The sequence below is a fragment of the Callorhinus ursinus genome, unplaced genomic scaffold, assembly GCF_003265705.2.
Source record: "Callorhinus ursinus isolate GAN/ISIS: 27379988/994484 unplaced genomic scaffold, GSC_fseal_2.0 scaffold10, whole genome shotgun sequence".
NCBI lineage: Eukaryota > Metazoa > Chordata > Mammalia > Carnivora > Otariidae > Callorhinus > Callorhinus ursinus.
The window spans coordinates 35005098-35026844 of record NW_027397072.1 but is presented as its reverse complement, the minus strand read 5'-3'; the positions used below and the strand labels follow the sequence as shown (position 1 = coordinate 35026844).

General features: G+C 37.1%; 1 protein-coding gene across 2 annotated transcripts in view; it reads right to left on the bottom strand.

The window, feature by feature from the left end:
- Window positions 1-21747, bottom strand: part of EML4 (EMAP like 4) — a 147301-nt gene that overhangs the window by 34738 nt on the left and 90816 nt on the right. For both annotated transcript variants that reach the window (XM_025868128.2, XM_025868129.2), the window contains 7 exons: window positions 20276-20399; window positions 18880-19029; window positions 17847-17916; window positions 16622-16732; window positions 13861-13956; window positions 7628-7762; window positions 7381-7516 (listed from right to left, as the gene is read on the bottom strand). In XM_025868128.2, the coding sequence (XP_025723913.1) occupies window positions 7381-7516; window positions 7628-7762; window positions 13861-13956; window positions 16622-16732; window positions 17847-17916; window positions 18880-19029; window positions 20276-20399 (822 nt within the window). The remainder of the gene's footprint in view (window positions 1-7380; window positions 7517-7627; window positions 7763-13860; window positions 13957-16621; window positions 16733-17846; window positions 17917-18879; window positions 19030-20275; window positions 20400-21747) is intronic.

The following is a 21747-nucleotide window of genomic DNA, read 5'->3' as shown; positions in this document are numbered from 1 at the left end:
ATAATGAAAAAAAATTACAGGTTTAAAATTATTCACTGACAGAAATGGGTGAAAGTGGTTAAAAGGTATAGACTTCTAGTTATAAGATAAATAACTTCTTGGAATTTAATGTACAGCATGGTGACTACAGTTAACAATACTGTGTTATATATTTGAAAATTAAGCTGCTAAGAAAGTAGATCTGAAAGTTCTTATCAAAAGAGAAAAATCTATAACTGTGAGGTGATGGATATAAACAAAACTTACTGTGTTCATTTTGCAATATAAACATACATCAAATCAAATTATTATGTTATACATTTTAACATATGCCAGTTATATCTCAATGAAACTGAAAAAATTGTTCATTTTCTAAATTGTTCATCAATGGAAGAATGGATAAAATATGGTATGTTCATAATATGTAATATTATTCAGCCATTAAAACGAATGAGGTACTGATACATGCCACAACATGGATGAACCTTGAAAACACTAAGGTCCCAATAAAAGAAGCCAGTCACAAAGGACCATATATTGTATGATTCAATTTACGTGAAATGTCCAAAATAGGCAAATCCAGAGACCAAAAGTAGACAAACAGTTGCTAGAGGCTGAAGGGAGGGAGAAATGGGAAATGACTGCTAACAGGTCCAGTGTTTGTTTTTGGGGTGATAAAATGTTTGGAATTTAAGACAGTGGTGATGGGTGTATAACTCTGTGAATGTACTAAAAATCACTTAATTGTACATTTTAAAAGGGTTGAGTTTTATGGTCTGTGAACTGCATCTCAATAAAGCTGTCATTGAGATAGTTCACTTTTACTTACCTATTTAAAGGATCTACCAGTGTATTTAAAAAATAAACTGCAATTTGTAGGGCTTTTGTATCCTTGAAAGAAGAATGCTACAGCTGACTAAAAATTACTCAGTGTCAGGGAGCTAGTGGTACAGATATTTAAGAGATGGGCAGGGAGAAAGGAAAGAAAGGGCTTGCGGATTTGAAGGAGAACTTGCTCAAATCTGCAGAGCTGGGAGAACTCCAACAAACTTGCTATTCATATCAACTCCCTCAGCTCACATCAACATTTATCACCTAAAAATACTTCAAACATTGAACACCACAACTGTGTCCAGTAAGACAGCCAGCCAATTATCAATCATGGCCCTGACGTGACCGAGAGGACATCTGAGAGGTGTGAACTTTTAAAGAGTATTGTTGGGCTGGGGGGTGTGGGGGTGTGGGGGGGAGGCCCAAAGACCTTACTTTCTAATTCATAGTCAGATTAACAAGAGTCTGAGTACCATGCAAGAAATTACAAAAGCAGAGATGTGGAATTTCATGGATCTCCATTAGAATGTAGAAAACTGCAACATAGTTTTTCTGTTTTAAATTCAGTCTTCCAGACATGACCACCTCATTAATCACTTAAGTCTTCCTAGAATGATGGAATGTTAGAAAACAGAAAATAAACGTGAGGAACAAATGCTTCATCAAGAATAAATATAACTAAGTAGTATCAGCTCCATGAGAGTTCTACTCTCAAACCTCCTACCCCGTAAGAGTTATTTCCTGAAGAGGACCTAATATTAATTGAGATAAAATTTGTGTTTCAAATTTAAACACATTACCAAAGTTCCCTTTAGATAGTATTTACCAATATAACAAATTGTTGGTCAAAGATTTCTTTCTCATGGGCCTGTATTTCTGACATTCCAATTTAAGCCAAGTAATGTTTGAAATACCTACCGAGAAAAATAATTATCCTTGAATTTAAAAACCTACTGTATCTCCAGATGTAATCATGGCCAAGTCTATCCAAGCTTAATTGCAAATACCTCCTTTCTTCACATCTCTAACAGAAACAAAGTTTCCTTAAAAAGCAGTTTACCCTGACTTCAAATGAGGATAATTTGGAGGGCTTTCTGTGCCTGTTTACCTATGGAATTGAATATCAGGTAGACTTTGAAATTTATGTTATATTATAAGCAACTGGGCAAATGTGCTCACGTTGATTATTTGGAGAGTAGGTAAAATGGTGTTTCTTAGTTCCCTAAAGATTTAAGAATAATGGGGGCGCCTGGGTGGCTCAGTTGGTTAGGCGACTGCCTTCGGCTCAGGTCATGATCCTGGAGTCCCAGGATCGAGTCCTGCGTCAGGCTCCCTGCTCAGCGGGGAGTCTGCTTCTCCCTCTGACCCTCTTCCCTCTCGTGCTCTCTCTCTCTCATTCTCTCTCTAATAAATAAATAAAATCTTTAAAAAAAAAGATTTAAGAATGGAAATTATCTTGTAATAGTCTCAACTTCCCCTCCCCTCACTTAAAACTTACGAATTATTTCATAAAAGAAAAATCTGAACTTTCTCATATAGGTAGGAAATAAGTACCTTGTACTCACATGATAAACAGAAAATACGGAAACAACCTAAGCATTGACTGGCAGATGAACTGATAAAGAAAATGTGGTGTAAAAAAAAAAAATGCAGTGTACACATACACAATGGAATAAAAAAAAAGAAGGAAATCCTGCCATTTGTAACAACGTGGATGGACCTTGAGGGTATTATGCTAAGTGAAACAAGTCAGACACAGAAAGACAAATACTATATGATTTCACAAGTAAAATCTAAAAAAAAATGAACTAATAGAAACAGAACAGACTGGTGGTTGTCAGAGGTGGTGGTGGGGGAAATAGGTGACAATGGTCACAAGGTAGAAACATCCAGTTATAAGATGAATAAGTTCTGGGGATGTAATAATGTATAGCAATTAACAATACTATATTGTATATCTGAAAGATCCTGACAGTAAGTCTTAAGAATTTGTGGTAATCGTTTGGCATATATACATATATCATTATGTTGTACACTTTACGAATCATTTATGAAATTAAACTTCTGCCATCTAAAAACGTCCCTTTATCAGACATGTTATCACAGTATTTTTGGTTGAAAAGGCTGCCAGCCACGGATACAGAAATACATATCAAGGAATATGCAAAATGGATCAGTCTACTGAAATTTTGGGCAAGAATTTAAAAATGGAAACTTTTGAGTGTTCTGATCTAAGGTTATACATTTATTTCACTGCACTCATCAAACCCTTCCTCTAGTCCTTTCTTGAACGGAAACCCTCAAATGTAAAGGAAGAAACAAAATTTTTAGCAAGTTTGCCCATAACAGGATCAGTCCTGTCGCAGAGTACAATACAGTCTATTTCATGTGCCCAGCAGTTTATGAAGGTTAATTTCCTATTTCCTGTATGTTCATATGCAGATTTTCTTTGCACAAAGGCTAAGCCACAAGTTTTTTAGACAAAAACCCAAATAAAAACCTCTCCCTGCCTCCCACCTCAGCACATGTCAACAATTTAAGTCACTCTTTTGCTAGACCATGCTGTCCCTCACATTTCTAATACTGAGCAAATGAGCCCAGGAAAAAGAAAACAGAGATAAATGGGAAAGGTAGTTGATAGTATCATTGTTCTTTCTTTTTTCTTAAGAATCCTCAATCCATTGCCATCCTTCTCATGAATTTTGAACCTAAACTAGGCAAAAGAAGCTAAAGAAAGCACAGCCAATGACTGAGATCAGGATCACTGGTAATACAATTTAAGGATTAATTTCTATCCAATTCACCCACGAAACTTAGAAATTCAGCTGCATGGATATGGAAAACACCACTGTAGTATATCTCCCCAAAAACATAGTATAAAAATCTGCACAATGGTAAGAAATCTACAAGTCTACAAATTCCACATTTTCATGAAAATAGTGCTTTCATCAGTACCATTCAACTTTTATTCCTACGCTAACATCCAAAGGTAAGATTAAAGTCACTTCCTTAACAAAAGGTTTAACAAATAATTTTCAAACAGCTAGTACCAAATGCCAGACACTGTTAGTCCTGGGAAAGTCTATTAGGTAAGACAGACGTGTAAATCAGGGCTTTCCTTCTGAGCAGAGAAACAAGGATTCCCTTATTCCTAAGTTATTGGTGGTGATTTCCACGGTCTGATGCAGAGACTCCAGGGAGACAAAGGGAAGTTGTTAAAGTTGTTTCAGTGTATTTAAGGTGAGGTGGATAAATAAGAGAAACCAGGGTGCACTGCTCTGCCATTCCCCAGGGGAAATGTCTCAGGAACCCCAGGTTGGTTCCCTGTCAATCTCCACCTCTTTTCTTGTGGATTCTCAAGAGTCTGATTGGTTTAGCTAGTTTTCTTTCTGCTGCTCCAACCTGTTGCTGTTGATAAAGAATCTCTCTCTGTTCCCAGCCCACTGATTTTAGAACAACGTCTTTAATTTTTCTCTCATAACCTACTTTGAAGGACGCATGGTACTCTGGATATTTTTTCAGCTTTATTTTTTTAAACAGTAAAGAAAAATGGAGTTGAAAAAAGGCTATTTTCAGTGCCATTCCTCATTTTTTCATCTACCACAGAAAAGGGGAAAGCAGACTTGTGCATTTGGGTGCAAATGGGACTTGTCCTGGGATGGAGCCCCACATTGGCCTCCCTGCTCAGCGGCGAGCCTGCTTCTCCCTCTCCTTCTGCCGCTCCCCCTGCTTGTGCTCTCTCGTGCGCGCTCTTTCTCTCAAATAAATAAATTCTTAAAAAAAAAAAATTCATCTATTTCTGAGGACAATCAATTTGAGGTAAAGCTAAAGAAATGCCAAGGCCCACTACGAGGGCTGGGAAGAGGGGCTGTAGTTAGAAAAAGAAGAAGGGGACCAAACTACGAGTTTATTCTTTTTCCCTCCTCTGTCCCATTTTATGACATGGACATGCATATTGCCTCACCGAAACCCCCAGACTCAGCCCGAGGGAGACTGAACCCTCTAGTCTTGCTATGCTGGGAAAAGGAGAGGAGAAAGGTAGGAAATGTGCCACAAATGTAGTAATTAGGATTATCATTCTTTATTACTATACTATAAATAACTACTAATCATCAGCTGTTAAGATCTTTGGAAACAGGCTTTTGAGAGTCAATAAGGATACTTTTAATCACTAATTGCTTAGAAAATAATACCTCTAAATTTATAGGGTTTTGGTTTTATTATTCATTTATTGTAATAAGTCCAATATCCATAGATAAGACAAAGGTTTCAGTGGGATCCCAATTCCAAGTAGAACTCTAAAGTAACAGAGTCTGATTATGTGATGCTTTACTACATTACTATTCTTTTACAATCCATTAAAATAAAAACTTCAATATAAGTCTTTAACAGAGTTGCCTTTACTGAGATCAGTGTCATCCTGCAAGACATTCCCCCACCCCACCCCCCATTTACTCACATAAGGTATCTCAGCTCCTAAGACTCCAGTCTCAGAATAAAATGGAGGCTCTTGCTCTTTTTCAAGGATAATTCTTCCTCATATGCCCAATCCAGGTATTCTCATCTCCCTCTTTTTAGTCTTTTCTTCTTTACTGGCAATTCCCATTTTACTTTCAGGTTTTAGGCAACCTTAAAAAGACGACTGACTCTAGTAACTCTCTACTTCCCATTCCATTTTCATCTTGGATTCTCAAAATTTTCCATTTTGAGACTGGCTGCTCTATACTTAGGTGTTCGGGGGCTTTAATGTTCTATTGATATTGCAAACTACTAATGGACAGTTCTTGGTTTTTATTCCTGACTTCTCTATAAGAGCACTGATAATCCTAGAAACTCTCTCCTCCCTTCTTCAGGGGCATTAAATAAAGAGTTCTATCTTGTTAACTTTTTTCATTTATTTATTTTAAAAGATTTTATTTATTTGAGAGCGAGAGCACGGGGGGAGGGGGAGCGGTAGGGAGGGAGAAGCAGAGTCCCTGCTGAGCAGAGAGCCCGATGCGGGGCTCAATCCCAGGACACCAGGATCATGACCTGAGCCGAAAGCAGTCGGCTTAACCAACTGAGCTACCCAGGTGCCCCAACTTTTTTCTTTTAAAATTTCACTTCTGTAATCCTTGCAGGGTCTTTTCTGGTTATCTAACTGGGGGATAAAGGACCCTTGGCCTCATAAGTCCTCTTCAATGGTGAGCTCAACAACCAGTTTTAAGGATTCTTGTGTATAACTAAAAAAAATCTATATCTTAATCCCTAAATTATCAATTACTTAGTATATATTAAACTGATAGTAGGAATTACAAACTGTTTTTTAAAATCAAATTTCCTGGGGCACCTGGGTGGCTCAGTTGGTTAAGTGGCTGCCTTCAGCTCAGGTCATGATCCCAGGGTCTTGGGATGGAGCCCCACATTGGGCTCCCTGCTCAGCAGGGAGCCTGCTTCTCCCTCTCCTGCTCACCCTCCTTGTGCTGTCAAATAAATAACATCTTAAAAAAAATAAAATAAAATTTCTTTCAAATTGGCTAGCTCTTACCTCTGTTAACTTTTACATGACAAACTGATTCACATTATCTTGGATGCCTCACATTCACATCCATCCTTCTGCCTTTGCTTGCACTGTTTCTCTAAACTGGGATCAAGTTTCTGTATCTTTTGTAGTCTTGTACATTCATTATGGTGTAGCTTAAATACCATTTCTTTTGTGAAGGCTACACAAAACACTAACGATCAGGATAATTTCTCTTTTAACCTTTATACTATTTAAATTAACATATCTATATCATCTCTAATTACTTTGAATTAAACCTCCTAAAAGGAAAGGTTGAATATAGTCAAATGTAGGTTATATATGCTCAGTGAATAACTGTAAAGAATTTAATTTTAAAAAACAGATTATCATGAAAAACCTTAAAAACCAAAGTCATTTTGAGGAGTAAGAGCCAGCCTGCAACAGCAGGATGTGTGCATTAAAAGTGAGGACTTTAGAACCGCCATCTTCCAGTAATTTGCCAAAATGACCAACACAAAGGGAAAGAGGAGAGGTACCCGCTATATGTTCTCTAGACCTTTTAGAAAACATGGAGTTGTTCCTTTGGCCACATACATGCGAATCTATAAGAAAGGTGATACTGTGGACATCAAGGGAATGGGCACTGTTCAAAAAGGAATGCCCCACAAATGTTACCATGGCAAAACTGGAAGAGTCTACAATGTTACTCAGCATGCTGTTGGCATTGTTGTAAACAAACAAGTTAAGGGCAAGATTCTTGCCAAGAGAATTAATGTACGCATTGAGCATATTAAACACTCAAAGAGCCGAGACAGCTTCCTGAAGCGTGTGAAGGAAAATGATCAGAAAAAGAAGGAAGCCAAAGAGAAAGGTACCTGGGTTCAACTGAAGCGCCAGCCTGCCCCACCCAGAGAAGCACACTTTGTGAGAACTAATGGAAAGGAGCCTGAACTGCTGGAACCCATTCCCTATGAATTCATGGCATGATAAATGTAAAGAAAATAAAAGACCTCAAGACTAAAAAAAAAAAAAAAAAAAGTGAGGACTTTAATGTGAGAACACTGTACCTTTAGGCCCTTTCCCAGGGGTGGGTTCTACAGTAGTTTTGCTCCATATAAGTATGACTCCACCTGAGTCGCCAGTAAGAACATCTCCATTCCCCAAGAATGCTAAACACTGCACAAATTTTGGTTTTTCATATTTCTACAATGAAACAAAGAGAATTTTCAGTTTTCCCTTTGGCATGATGTTTGTTTACTCAACAATTAAAAAATCAAAAGTTTTATAATGAAGTTATAACATTCTGATCCTTACCCCAAAAATTCCCTGTTTTCTTGTTAGTGAATTGCCACTCCAGGTCCAGAAAAAGATATGAGATTTACCACATGTTATTATGGTATTTGCATCTGTTGGATGGAACTCCACAGCCAAAACAACTTCATTTGTTGTCTGTGGATAGAGAAAGAAAGCCTTAGATGAATGTATATCCTTATCTCCATAAGTACCAAGTATAGCTACTGACAATCAAAGACTGGGAAACATTTTGAGAAAATGCCTTTTCTTCAAAGATCAATTTTCCTGAAAAATTTTAATAGATTTTTAGAATGATTTAAATTTGATATCCTCATACTACTGTATCATCTTTTATGCTATTTACATATAATAACTCTGCACTAGTAAGACATATGAATTAGTTTTAGATTCTTCTAATTTCTTACACATTCAGGTAAAAGTACACTAAAACTAGCAAATGCAAGAGCCATGTACATTCTATCATAAAGACAGACTGTCATTTTGATGGAAAAAAAAAAACCTCTTATCTTTCTTGGTACTATGGACCAAGAAAATATTACTGATTGAGAGATTCATCATCAGGCTGAGGGCTTAAAAAGTAGATATAGAATGATCACTCTACTGATACCTACAGAAATGAAAAAAACCAAAAACCAAAAAATGAAGATGTTTTATGCTCTTTCCTCAAAAAAACCTAGAAGGACAGGAGTTAAGTTTAAAAGAACTAGAGTGAAGGGGTACGTGCACCCCAATGTTTATAGCAGCAATGTCCACAATAGCCAAACTGTGGAAAGAGCCAAGATGTCCATCGACAGATGAATGGATAAAGAAGATGTGGTATATATACACAATGGAATATTATGCAGCCATCAAAAGGAATGAGATCTTGCCATTTGCAACGACGTGGATGGAACTGGAGGGTATTATGCTGAGTGAAATAAGTCAATCAGAGAAAGACATTTATCATACGACCTCACTGATATGAGGAATTCTTAATCTCAGGAACAAACTGAGGGTTGCTGGAGTGGTCGGGGGTGGGAGGGATGGGGTGGCTGGGTGATAGACATTGGGGAGGGTATGTGCTCCAGTGAGCGCTGTGAATTGTGTAAGACTGTTGAATCACAGATCTGTACTTCTGAAACAAATAACGCAACATATTTTAAGAAAAAAGAAAAAGAAGAAGATAGCAGGAGAGGAAGAATGAAGGGGAGTAAGTCAGAGGGGGAGACGAACCAGGAGAGATGATGGACTCTGAAAAACAAACTGAGGGTTCTAGAGGGGAGGAGGGTAGGGGGATGGGTTAGCCTGGTGATGGGTATTAAAGAGGGCACATTCTGCATGGAGCACTGGGTGTTATGAACAAACAATGAATCATGGAACACTACACCAAAACAAATGATGTAATATATGGTGATTAACATAACAATAAAAAATTAAAAAAAAAGAACTAGAGTGAGACTGTGGAAGAAAAAGGCATGAGAGTCACAAAAGAATTACAAATACAGTTTTTTCACTGAAATTACTGAATTGAGGATATTTTTATTTATTTTATTTTATTTTTTTAAAGATTTTATTTATTTGACAGAGACAGCGAGAGAGGGAACACAAACAGGGGGAGTGGGAGAGGGAGAAGCAGGCTTCCCGCGGAGCAGGGAGCCCAAAATGGGGCTCGATCCCAGGACCCTGGGATCATGACCTGAGCCGAAGGCAGACGCTTAACGACTGAGCCACCCAGGCGCCCCCTGAATTGAGGATATTTTTAAAACAGCATATTTCTATGTATTCAGTAAATCACAACTGAATTATCAAATGTTTTATGGCAAAAGCACTTATTCAAACTTGACAGTGAGGTAAAAAATACATGCTTGTACAGCTGTTTATTGTTAGCTGTTGTTTACTTGCAGGGTGAATATTAATATCCATTTTTTAGAAAGATTTATTTATTTTAGAGAGACAAAGTGCACAAGTGCACACACAGGTGGGGGGAGGGGCAGGAGGACAGAATCTTCAAGCAGACTCCAACATGGGGCTCCATCCCATGACCCATGAGATCATGACCTGAGCAAAAACCAAGAGTCGGACACTTAACTGCCTGAGCCACCCAGGTACCCCATTAATGTCCATTTTTTAACTTAGGTAAGAACTTCATGTCTATGAAAGCATTTCTTTTTTGCAAATCAACATGATAATGTTATGAACAAAGTGAGTTAAACATAGTACATTTTATGTTTTTTAAAGTAGGCTCCATGTTGGGCAGGGCTCGAACTCACGACCCTGAGATCAAAACCTGAGCTGAGGGTGCCTGGGTGGCTCAGTTGGTTAAGCGACTGCCTTCGGCTCAGGTCATGATCCTGGAGTCCTGGGATCGAGTCCCACATCGGGCTCCCTGCTCGGCAGGGAGTCTGCTTCTCCCTCTGACACTCTTCCCTCTCGTGCTCTCTCTCATTCCCTCTCTCGCAAATAAATAAATAAAAAATCTTTAAAACAAACCAAAAAAACAAAACAAAACCTGAGCTGAGATCAAAAGTCAGATGCTTAACCAACTGAGCCACCTAGAACCCCTATGTTTTATGTTCTTATACCAATAAAATGAACAATGAAAAAACTGATCTAAATTTAGAAATTTTCCTAAGACTCCAATATTTCTGCCAATTTTACATTTCTACTAACATTTGAATTTGAGGGCCTTATACAGGCACATATATAAAACCCAAACAATCTAATACGAATACTTTTTCCCCTTAACTAGAATTCAGGTTATAAGATGAGGGAAAAGGGCAGTACCTTTTCTTGCTATGTAATTCTCCATAATGATTATATATACATAGCAAGTCAAAAGTAAATTTTAAAGATAATGTTAATAACAAAACAAAAATTAGTCCTCTCTCTTCTAGAGATGACTTTTTTTTTTTAAAGTAATCTTATGCCCAATGTGGGGCTTGAACTCATGACCCTGAGATCAAGAGTCACATGCTCTCCCAACTGAATCAGCCAGGCACCCTGATGCTACCTTTTAAAAATTGAACAGTCCCTCGTTTTCACTTGGACAAAAATCCAAACTACTTGACAGTTGAATCTTATGCCAAATGGATTGAGGGTTATAAAACTAACTACAAATACTTCCAGTATACAAACCCATAATGCTAAGTGTAAGATATTCAATACATAACTTGAAGTAACCTATGAAATTAAATCACTTTGAGTATAAGTGTAGTCTTACAGGATATTTTACTTTTTTTTTTTTTTTTGAAAGATTTTATTTATTTGACAGAGAGATAGATAGCGTCAGAGAACACAAGGCGCGGGGCGGGGGTGGCAGAGATAAGAGGGAGAAGTAGGCTCCCTGCTGAGCAGAGAGCCTGATATGGAGCTCGATCCCAGGACCCTGGGATCATGACCTGAGCAGAAGGCAGACACTTAACCGACTGAGCCACCCAGGTGCCCCCAGGATATTTTATGTTAATTTTTATCGGTTTTTATTATACATACAGAAAAGTACTCAAATCCTAAGTACATAGCTTGATAAATTTTCACAAACTGAACACATTTCTGTACAGCATCTAGAACAAGAAAAAGAACATTTCTAACATCCCAGAAATAACTTAGATATCTTTTCTAGACACTATCCCCTACGTCTGCTCAAGTAACCATGATCCTGATTTGTAGCAGCATAGATTACTTTGTTTTATTTAACTGGAATCATATAGAATGTACCCCTTTGTGTCTGATCCCATTTTATCTACATTTGTGAGATTCACTTCATACTGGTGCATATATTGTAAACTGTTCATTCTCACTGCTGTATTGTATTCCTTTGTATGTAAAGACCACATTATTGATTTATCCATTCTCTTACTGATTGGCATTTGGGTAACTTCCTTTTTTTGGCTACCATTATTTTTGATTAGTTGTCTTTCGGTCCACACATGGATATACTTCTGTTGGGTTTATATCTAAGAGTGGAACAGGACGGTAGAGGGTATGCACATCTGTATGTTCAACTTTAGAAGGTAATGTCGAACAGTTTTCCAAAAATGGCTGTGCCAATTTCTATGTTCAACATACAGCAGTGTATGAGAGTTCCAGTTACTTCACACCCTCATAAACCTTGTTATTTTTGTTTACTCTTATCCCTTCATACTTCTACACATACTCAGCTTGTCAACTTCCATGAAAACCATGCTGGGATTTTGACTATGTTGAAAGTACAGAATAATATGCAGAGAAGTAATATCTTTATAATATTTTCTTCTATCCATGATTATTGTATATTCCTCCATTTATTTAGGTCTTCTTAATTTCTGTCAATAAGGTTCTGAAGTTGCCTTACTAAATTTTAAACTTACATAAATTAACTAGGTATGTACCAACTCCCCAAATTTCTGTGACTTAAGCAGAAATAGAGCTCACCTACAGTGGAAGAGAATAAGGTCAACATACAGGAAAAGGAGGAGAGAGAAGAGAACAGTGATCCAGTGCCTGAATCAAGTCATTCCGGAGACAAAATTCCCCTCTGACCTTTTCTAGATGTGTTCTTTTTCTCCCTAACCATGAATCAATACCTTCTCTTTATCTTTCAGTTGTTTTGCAGTCACTTGCACTGGAAAGAACTCTAATACAGACATCTGAGATACAGTGCTTAAGGAACTTCAGTGTGACAAGCAAGGGGAAAAGAGTTTCTCGCTTTCGCAAGTAGGTGGAATATGGTGGGAGGCGAAACTGGTTGAGGGCTGAGGAAGATGACTACTGCAGAATGGGACATGTTGATTTTGACTTGCAGGACAGGACATTCAAATAAAGATGCCTAGCAGGCAACAAGAAATATAGGTGTGCTAAAGAGAGATCTGGGTTAGAGTTAATTGATATGGGACAGAGCAGACAGTAACTAAGGCCATAAGAGCACACGATACCAGTGGAGGACATGGGATATAACTGAAGAATACCAACATTTAAGGTCCTAGAAAGGAGAACAAAGAGTGGTCAGAAGGAGGAAAACCACAAGACTTCATCTGGTAGCCTTTACTACAAAGGATCAAAATTCACCCATTTCGGGGCGCCTGGGTGGCTCAGTTGGTTAAGCGACTGCCTTCGGCTCAGGTCATGATCCTGGAGTCCCAGGATCGAGTCCCACATCAGGCTCCCTGCTCGGCGGGGAGTCTGCTTCTCCCTCTGACCCTCTTCCCTCTTGTGCTCTCCATCTCTCATTCTCTCTCTCCCAAATAAATAAAATCTTAAAAAAAAAAAAAAATTCACCCATTTCACTTTGGTATAATGTCCCCATGTTTCAGTGTTAAATTACTTTGAATGATGGCTGAAAGACAATCTATATCCTCATTTATGTTTTTCAAGGTTTGAGGTTTCCTGACACGTCATATTCTTTTCAAGTACAATCAATCTACTCTTTCAAAAGATTAACTTACACTATTTAAAAGAATCTCTTTTTGACCAACAAGCTGAAAGCTTGAAGCTTATATCAAACAAAACTGCTGAGAGAGAGTGCGCACAACTGAAGAGGAATGTGATGTTATTTAAGAGTACAGCAAATATGTCACAGGCTTTTTATAGTCATCCTGTCACTCTGAATCCCTCTGAAAGTCTTTCAGAGGGAGGCCATTGCCATCCATATGAACACAGTTGCAATGTTAACCTTATATTCTTCTCTTACAAGTTATACACACAAAGGAATCAACCCTATTCTACAACAATTATAAATGCTGTAGCATTTTATGTAATAATCCCATACATGTAATTAAGACCAAAAAACTTATCATTACATATGCTTTTTGGTTATGTCCGTTATATTCCTAGAATGAATTTTTCCTTTAGATTTTTAAACTTTAAAGATTGAGTGAAGTAACAAATTTTGTTAAAAGAAGAAACCAGGTAGAGTATTCAGATTTAATTCTGAGATGAGATAACCATCCACTCTGGCATTTCAGTAGCACAATGTGTCTGAAATATCACTGGAATTTGGTTGAAGGTGCTTGACTATGTTATCTTAAGAATACTTTAAGAATTGACCTCAGGATCTACAGATACTATCACAGAAACTACAGACTATAAATAGGTGTTGTTTAAAAAAAATAAATGGTAGGTATTCTCAATATCGTAAGAATAATGGCAAATCAATAAATCTAATGAATATGGCCAGTTGGTATGCTCTTGCAACTTAAGGATACGCAATATACTTCCAAGGATCTGCAAAACAAATAATGTATTCTAAAAAATAATAATTAAAACTTCTTTTGATTTACCTTTATTTCTGCTCCTTTTGATTTTTTCTGCCAATCCCACACAGTAAGCATATGCTCATTGGAGTCATCAATAACACATAAATGAACACCTGAATCCTAAAGAAAAATCAATTAAAGGCATTTAAAAATTTGCAGTTAAAGTTGACTTTCTAAGAAGAAATACCATATTATTAAAACTGCCAACATTAAGATAATCCCAAATCCTTGGGGCGCCTGGGTGGCTCAGTTGTTAAGCGTCTGCCTTCGGCTCAGGTCATGATCCCAGGATCCTGGGATCGAGCCCCGCATTGGACTCCCTGCTTGGCCGGAAGCCTGCTTCTCCCTCTCCCACTCCCCCTGCTTGTGTTCCCTCTCTCGCTGTGTCTCTCTCTGTCAAATAAATAAATAAAAAAAAAAAAAAAAAAGATAATCCCAAATCCTTTAAACTCACAGCTCCTTGAGGGCGCCTGGGTGGCTCAGTTGGTTAAGTGACTGCCTTCGGCTCAGGTCATGATCCTGGAGTCCCGGGATCGAGTCCCACATCGGACTCCCTGCTCAGCGGGGAGTCTGCTTCTCCCTCTGACCCTGCTCTCTCTCTCTCTCAAGTAAATAAATAAAATCTTTAAAAAAAAATAAATAAATAAACTCACAGCTCCTTGAAAGAAAATGATTATCCTATTTTCCTGACTGTATTTTCTTCAGAAATATAATGAAGATTCATTTAAAAATATTTTCTATTTTTAATTCTTTTCCCCCTAGGTTAATTTCCACTTGCTATCTAGTTACTTCTGTTATTCAGATAGCAATATAGTTTTCCATGATATACCTGACTTACCTTAACATGGATAAATGAGATAAATAAAACAAATTTTCTACTTTCCTTTAAAAAAATTTTTTTAAAGATTTATTTGAGAGAGAGAAAGTAAACATGGATAGGGAGGGGCCAAGGGAAATGGAGAGAATCTCAAGCAGATTCACCACTCAGGTGTGGAGCCTGACGCAGGGCCTGATCTCACGGTCCTGAGATCATGATCTGAGCTGAATTAAGAGTCAAACACTTAACTGAGCCACCCAGGCAACCCTCTTTTCTATTTTTCTGAAACCATTTTCATTCACATAATTTAAGTCTCCCAGTCTAAGAAAAAAAATACTAAAAATTTGTTTTCCAGTATCATTTGCAGTATATGCCTAATGACATATATGGGAGAAAGAAATACTGTGGTGAAAAGAGGTACTAAGGAAGGGGAGAGCTTATTACTCTCTTCTCTTTATCATTTTTTAGCCTATAGTAAAACAATTACCTAAACTAGGAAAAGTTAGAGTGAGGCAATCCAGGATAGTCTTCACACTGTAACAATGGTATCAAGATGACAACAGTTCCTGCTACAGAAATTTAAGGGCAAGAAAGGTACTGAAAAACCTTCTGTCCACTCACCACCTTTTGTAAATGCCTTTCTCACAATTCTTGTCTCACTGGACCTCTGGACATTCAGTACCTTCAAAGCTAGCAAAGTTCCTATGTCTACCCAAATTTATCTTTCAGTTCTAAAAATGTCCCTTACACCTCCATGTCCCACAAAACTCCCATAATCCATAATAAACCTGCTGATAGCTAGGAACTGAAGAGGTAATATGAACACATACATATATTCTACTTTTTTTTTTTTTTAAAGATTTTATTTATTTATTTGACAGAGAGAGCGAGAGTGGAACACAAGCAGGGGCAATGGGAGAGGGAGAAGCAGGCTTCCCGCTGAGTAGGGAGCCCGATGTGGGGCTCAATCCCAGGACCCTGAGATCATGACCTAAGCCGAACGCAGACACTTAACTACTGAGCCACCCAGGCGCCCCTGAATATATACATATATTCTAAAGTATGAGTGAGCCCCACTAAAACCTGGAGGGGTGTTTGTATTTGAAATTTAAAATCATGGATCCTAAAATGTAGATCTCCTGTATACTCTATAATAATTGTATATAATTCAAGAAAAAATAGTATGTTTCAATGGGTAATATTCTTGTTTTATTTTCCCCTCAGAATAAAGCCTCAAAGTTTAGATAAGATTGCTAGATACTGAATTTTAAACTCATGTTGTCACCAATTCAGAACCAAGATAATTCATGATTTTAGTAAGTACAAAGGTCTGGGCTTTTTTTTTTTAAGATTTTATTTATTTGAGAGAGAGAATGAGAGAGCATGAGAGGGGGGAGGGTCCGAGGGAGAAGCAGACTCCCTGCTGAGCAGGGAGCCTGTTGCAGGACTTGATCCCCGGACTCCGGGATCATGACCTGAGCCGAAGGCAGTCGCTCAACCAACTGAGCCACCCACACACCCCACAAAGGTCTGATTATTTCATTTGTTCCAACATGACATCAAGAAAAGTCAATATTTGTGCAGAACTGGCCAGCTTTCAGGTCTGTGAATTTTCTAAATAAAATAGGTTTCCATGATTCAAGCTGAAGCAAAAAAGCACATCCTACTGCTTATTTCAATTATACCATGCTATCTATATATTCCTCTAACCATTTCCTGCTACTACAGGAATCCTATTTCACAATAGGATTCAGAACAAAAGTATAATTAGGTATAAAAACCTGTATCCCATTTAAACCAAAGTACTTTAGTACCTAGGTTAAAATGCTGTCCATTGCTAAGCAATAGCTAACAATTGAGAGCTAGCACTTTCTATGAACACACACACACACACACACACACACAACTGAGCTTATCTTTTCTGTTTCTTTATGCAGCTTGCTCACTTCTTTAAAAATTGTTACTTACTGCTTTTGAAAAATCCAGGCATCCTACTCCACGCTCAAAGGTCCCAAGTCCAATAATCTGCAGCGTGGATAAACTAACTGAATCCCACACTCTGACATGGGGTTGCAGGGGCTGCAAAAACAAGGGGAAAAACACAAGCTAGCAAGACTAACTGGTATTCAGGTGGATGCAAATAAATACTGTTACCACACAGAACTGTCTGCCATATTTAAAAAGCAGTGGGGATGGATAAACATCTAATATAAAATAGCTACTACATTAGACATGACTCCAAAGATTCTTGAATAGGTATTTTCTTCTCATACTATGAAAACAGGAAAATAACAAGTGATAATAATAGTAGCTGCAAATGATTTAGTATTTACTATGTCATATTCTATTCTAAGTACAGGTATTAATTAATTTAATCCTCATAATCCCATGAACTATGTACTATAATAATCACCATTTAACAGATGAGGAAACAGAGATATAGAGATTTGAATAACTTGCCCCAAGTTATACAGTCATTAAAAGGCAGAGTTAGAATTCTAACCCAGGCAAATTTGCTCTGGATACTCTGCTTTTAACATTACCTTCATTCCTGGGAAAATAATACTTTTTTTTTCTAATCAGTGTCCAATAAATTGCTAAACAGTTCTTAGAATTTGAAACTGTTAGGGGCCTTAGAAGTCATCCAATATAACCATTCCAACTACTTTTCTTTAAATAAACTCAAGCCAGAGAATGTCATGGGTACAATCAGACACATGTTAACCAGTCATCAATAATACTGTTGATCCTTACAAGTAAGGGATTTATTAGGTAAACCAAGTTAATAATATTGAGTAGGAACTGAAAATTTTAAAGTGTTATCAGTTCTAGTCATATATAAAATCAAGAGGTCCATCAATGTAGTGAAACTGTAGTATCTTCTGGCAAACACTGATAAGTTATGCTATGTTAAAAAAAAAAAAGGTAACAAGCTTATGAGTCCTCCCAATTTTACAAGTAAATAGTTTCCTTAGGGAGAACACTTATTTTTAGAGAAAAATATTTAAGTAGTATGATTCTCTTGTTTTCTGGAATGTTCTTACATTCTGCTATATTTTTTCCCTGCTTATACTAAAAATCCCTTAGTTGCCATTTAAAAGAATAAAATAAACAAGCCATGGTTAAAATTACAATCGATTCCATTCTGATGGCAATGTCATTGGTACAGCATGCAGAACACTATGCCACTCACCCTTCCATCTTTATCCACTCCAGCTATCTGTCCAGTTGCAATCCTAATTTTGTCAGGATGTATAGCAAGGCTAAAAAACAGTATTAACAACAATTTTAAATATGGGAAACATGTGAAACAGCCGAAATATGCCTTAGTAACAACATCTGTCAAACATTTTTCAGTTTTTTATCATTAAAAAATTCTCGGGACTTATCTGCTTTATTTTCTTTAGCAAATCAAATAAACATCAAGCATCTAAGTTTTGGCCATACTTTTTCTTTCTTTGCTAAACTAAAACAGACAAATTAATGGAACACCAAATTCACAACTGTGATAGGAGAAGTTAAACTGTCTTCATCTGTTCAAGTTCCTTTCCAGTCCTGCACATGCGCATGCATAGTCAGATGGTTTTATCATACTGAAGATGTGGTATTGCACTGTGCAAATGTCATCTATGACAATGTCAGCATTTTCCCTGTTTGCTATATAAAATAGCAATTATTGCATATTATTGACTGAACAGCTCTTCTAATAGTTCTGCTTTTCTACAAAGGAACACAGTGAACATCCTCACACATAGCACCTCCACAAACTTTTAATTAGTTCTTCATGCTGAAATCTTCTAAGTCAAACTTGGGGCAAGAAATTCTTAAGTAAAAAATGAAAATAGGGCAGCATATGTGCCCACATTTCTCATGTTAAAGATGAGTGATGAGCAAAATTTTTAAAAAGATGTCTTTCCTGCCTATATCTAGACTCTTGTCTACATCTTGCAACCAAGAGGTAAGCTCAAAATATTTTGTTCTTAGTATGTATGGCTCATTACTTTCCAGAAGATTATCAATTAAATTGTCAGAAGAAATAAAAATGCTTTAAAAGTTACACTAAACTACCCCATATTAAAATGCCACTTTTTAAAATATATTCTACAGAATGACCATAATATCCTTAACATCTGAGAGCTCTCCACAAGAAACCATTTCTGAAAAAAACCAAATTAAAAAGAAGAGCAAAAATGACAAAGAAAAAAAAAGTGTTCAATGATACCAACCATTTCACACAATCTGTGTGACCCAGGTAGTGTCTCTGAGTTCTCTCCTCATAATTAAACAGTACTACTACTGATGCTATGAAATACACTATTTCTCCGGTAGGAAGAAGGTAAACATTAGCGCGACAGTCCTTTCCTCGATAACCGTATCTTAAACACAAAAGTCAAGGTTTTTAAATAACACAATTTTTAAGGTGTAAACTAACAAGTTTTTCATGGATACCTAAGGGAATGAGGAAGGTATAAAGAAAACAGGAATGCATCAAAACTAGGAAACTCAAGTCCTGCCACTATCCAGGGTGCAATCCTGAGTTTTTAATGTGCATAAATCTTAGGTTCCTCATTCCCCAAATACATATTGAGTTCCTAACATGTGGCAGGCACAGGCTGAACATACAGTTCTGAACAAAACAGAGGCCTGTGTCCCTGAAGCTTATGCTCTGGCAAAGATGACAAAAACAAACACCAAATACATCATTAGAAATTGTGGAAAAAGTAACAGCATCCTAGGAGAAAGCACAGAAGGAACACCTAATGTAAATGGAGAGAAAGTGAAGAGAGGGATCAAAAGAAGAGCTGAGAAAATGACATTTATGCTTGACCTAAATAATGAGTAAGATAGCCAGGCACAGTTTGGTAGGCAGACTGTTTATTAAAGAGTTGTATAGAATTATAGGATTGGTGAGTTTTCCCAAGCTAATTTCTGCAGAAATGAGGGAATGAATGGAAGGGTAGGGGAAAGAGCTTATAGGAGAATGGAGGCAGAAAGCTGAGTTCAAACTACTAGCTCCATTCTGCTTCATGTAGTTTCTCAAAGGTTCTAAGAGAAAAATTTCTAAGTGAAATGAAGGGAGCTCCTTTATGTAGTCATTTTTTTTACAAAGTCTGGCTGAGAAGTTAATTCTGGAATTAGAACCAATCTTGTTAATTTGAGCTCTTAAAATAATTTATATCATTTCACAAGTTACAAAATGCTTAACTGATGTTTCCTTATTTAATTCTTACAATAGCTCAGTAAAGTAGGAGTTATTAACCTCTTTTTATAAGGGAAGTAAGGTTCATTGGGGGTGGCAGAGTTGAGACTCAAACACTAGTCTTCCCATTTCAGGCTAACGCCTTCCCTACCACACTGTAAGTAGCTGCCACAATGTTCATACAATACCACTTGCCCTATTCAAAGATATTAATTTGGGTGGTTTTAAATTGCTAATACCAAATATATATAATATGTGAAGGATGAGAGGTAAGATCTCTTTACTTTCTCAAGTGGTTACAATGTTTATTACATTTATTTTTTTGTGTGTATAAAGACATTTTTGATAGAGGTTAGGTAAATGAATTTTTCTTAAACTAAAGACAAAGCAAACAAATTTGCTGTCACAGTAGAGAAGGATACACCCACTCCAGTTTCAGCTTCTCAGGAGGCAGTTCTGTTCTGATGTCATCATAGTTTTCAACATCAGAAGGAATGAACATTGTAATTGGCCGACCTCGCATAAACATTTTAACATATTCTCCTTCTGTTAAAACACAAGACAAAAGTTAAGTCAATTTTCTGAATAATCATAGAAAAGTGGATTATTAAGGTGATATAGTAAGAACAAGACAAAAAAATAGCTAGTTCAGAGTTTTATTCTTGTTATACATAATTATTTTTATATAAAGACCTTGTCTAAAACATTGTAGGAAAAAACTACTTGTCATTTCCTTAAATGAGAGTAACTATTTTCACATTAAACTAAACTAAACAAGAAGGCCAAGAAAGCTGAGGTAGAGAAATGGAAAAAAAACTAGGATGAAAGTTTTTCTGATAGTTGAAAATAAAGAGATTATCAGGGCAGACAACAACCATGTCTACCATACTACTTGATCAACCTACTAATTTTTTTTTTAAGATTTTATTTATTTTTTGAGAGAGAAAGAGATAAATGAGCACATGAGCAAGCACGAGTTGGGGGACGGGCAGAGGGAGAAGCAGGCTCCCCACGGAGCAGGGAGCCCAATGCAGGACTCAATTCCGGAATGCTGGGATCATGACCTGAGCTGAAGGCAGACGCTTCACCGACTGAGCCACCCAGTCGCCCCAACCTACAGATGTTTAATGAGACATACAAAAAACATGGCCTGAGACTACACCATGAGGAGAGGAGTCATAGAGCATCATAAGTCAGGATGCGGAGAGAGGACAAGAGCTCTGCCACATACACAAGTACAGCTGGAGGGGAAAGAAGACCAACTTCCCTCACTTCACGACTGTCCCAGCGATCGGGGCTGGGTCTAAACAATTCAATTCAGTTACAAAACACTAACATTTTTAAGACAGTGCTAGGAAATAGTTTCCTAATTAGCAGTATAGGTTCTAAGACATCTTTTATTTACTTAAAGCAATAGTTGCTTATAAGATCTGCAACAATCTAAAACTAAAGATGTTATAGAATCAAATCAATATTTATTGCGTATCTTTTACAAAAGGAAACAAAACTTCACTAAGCAGATGAGATTGTTTCTTGAAAACAAAAACCAAACAACAACACCCATCCTCGGCCTCAGCATCCTAATGACCTACATATAGATAAGTTTAGTAGATGGTGACAGTGATGGTGAAATGGCCACAAGAAAACCTAAACAGGAAGGAAAAAATAAGGGACTAAGTACAAAAGCATAGCATGTGTCTAGCACTTATCAAATTGTTTGGCATGGTATGAAAAAACAGCAGACACAGACTGAAAATGTGATCATCAACCAGAGGCTGATACAACTCTAGGACCTCTAATAATGACCTAAGCTACAAAGGAGAATACATAATTCAATAGTTTATATAATGAGAACCATGGAAGAAGGAAAGATAAATTACTTGATGAACGTCTG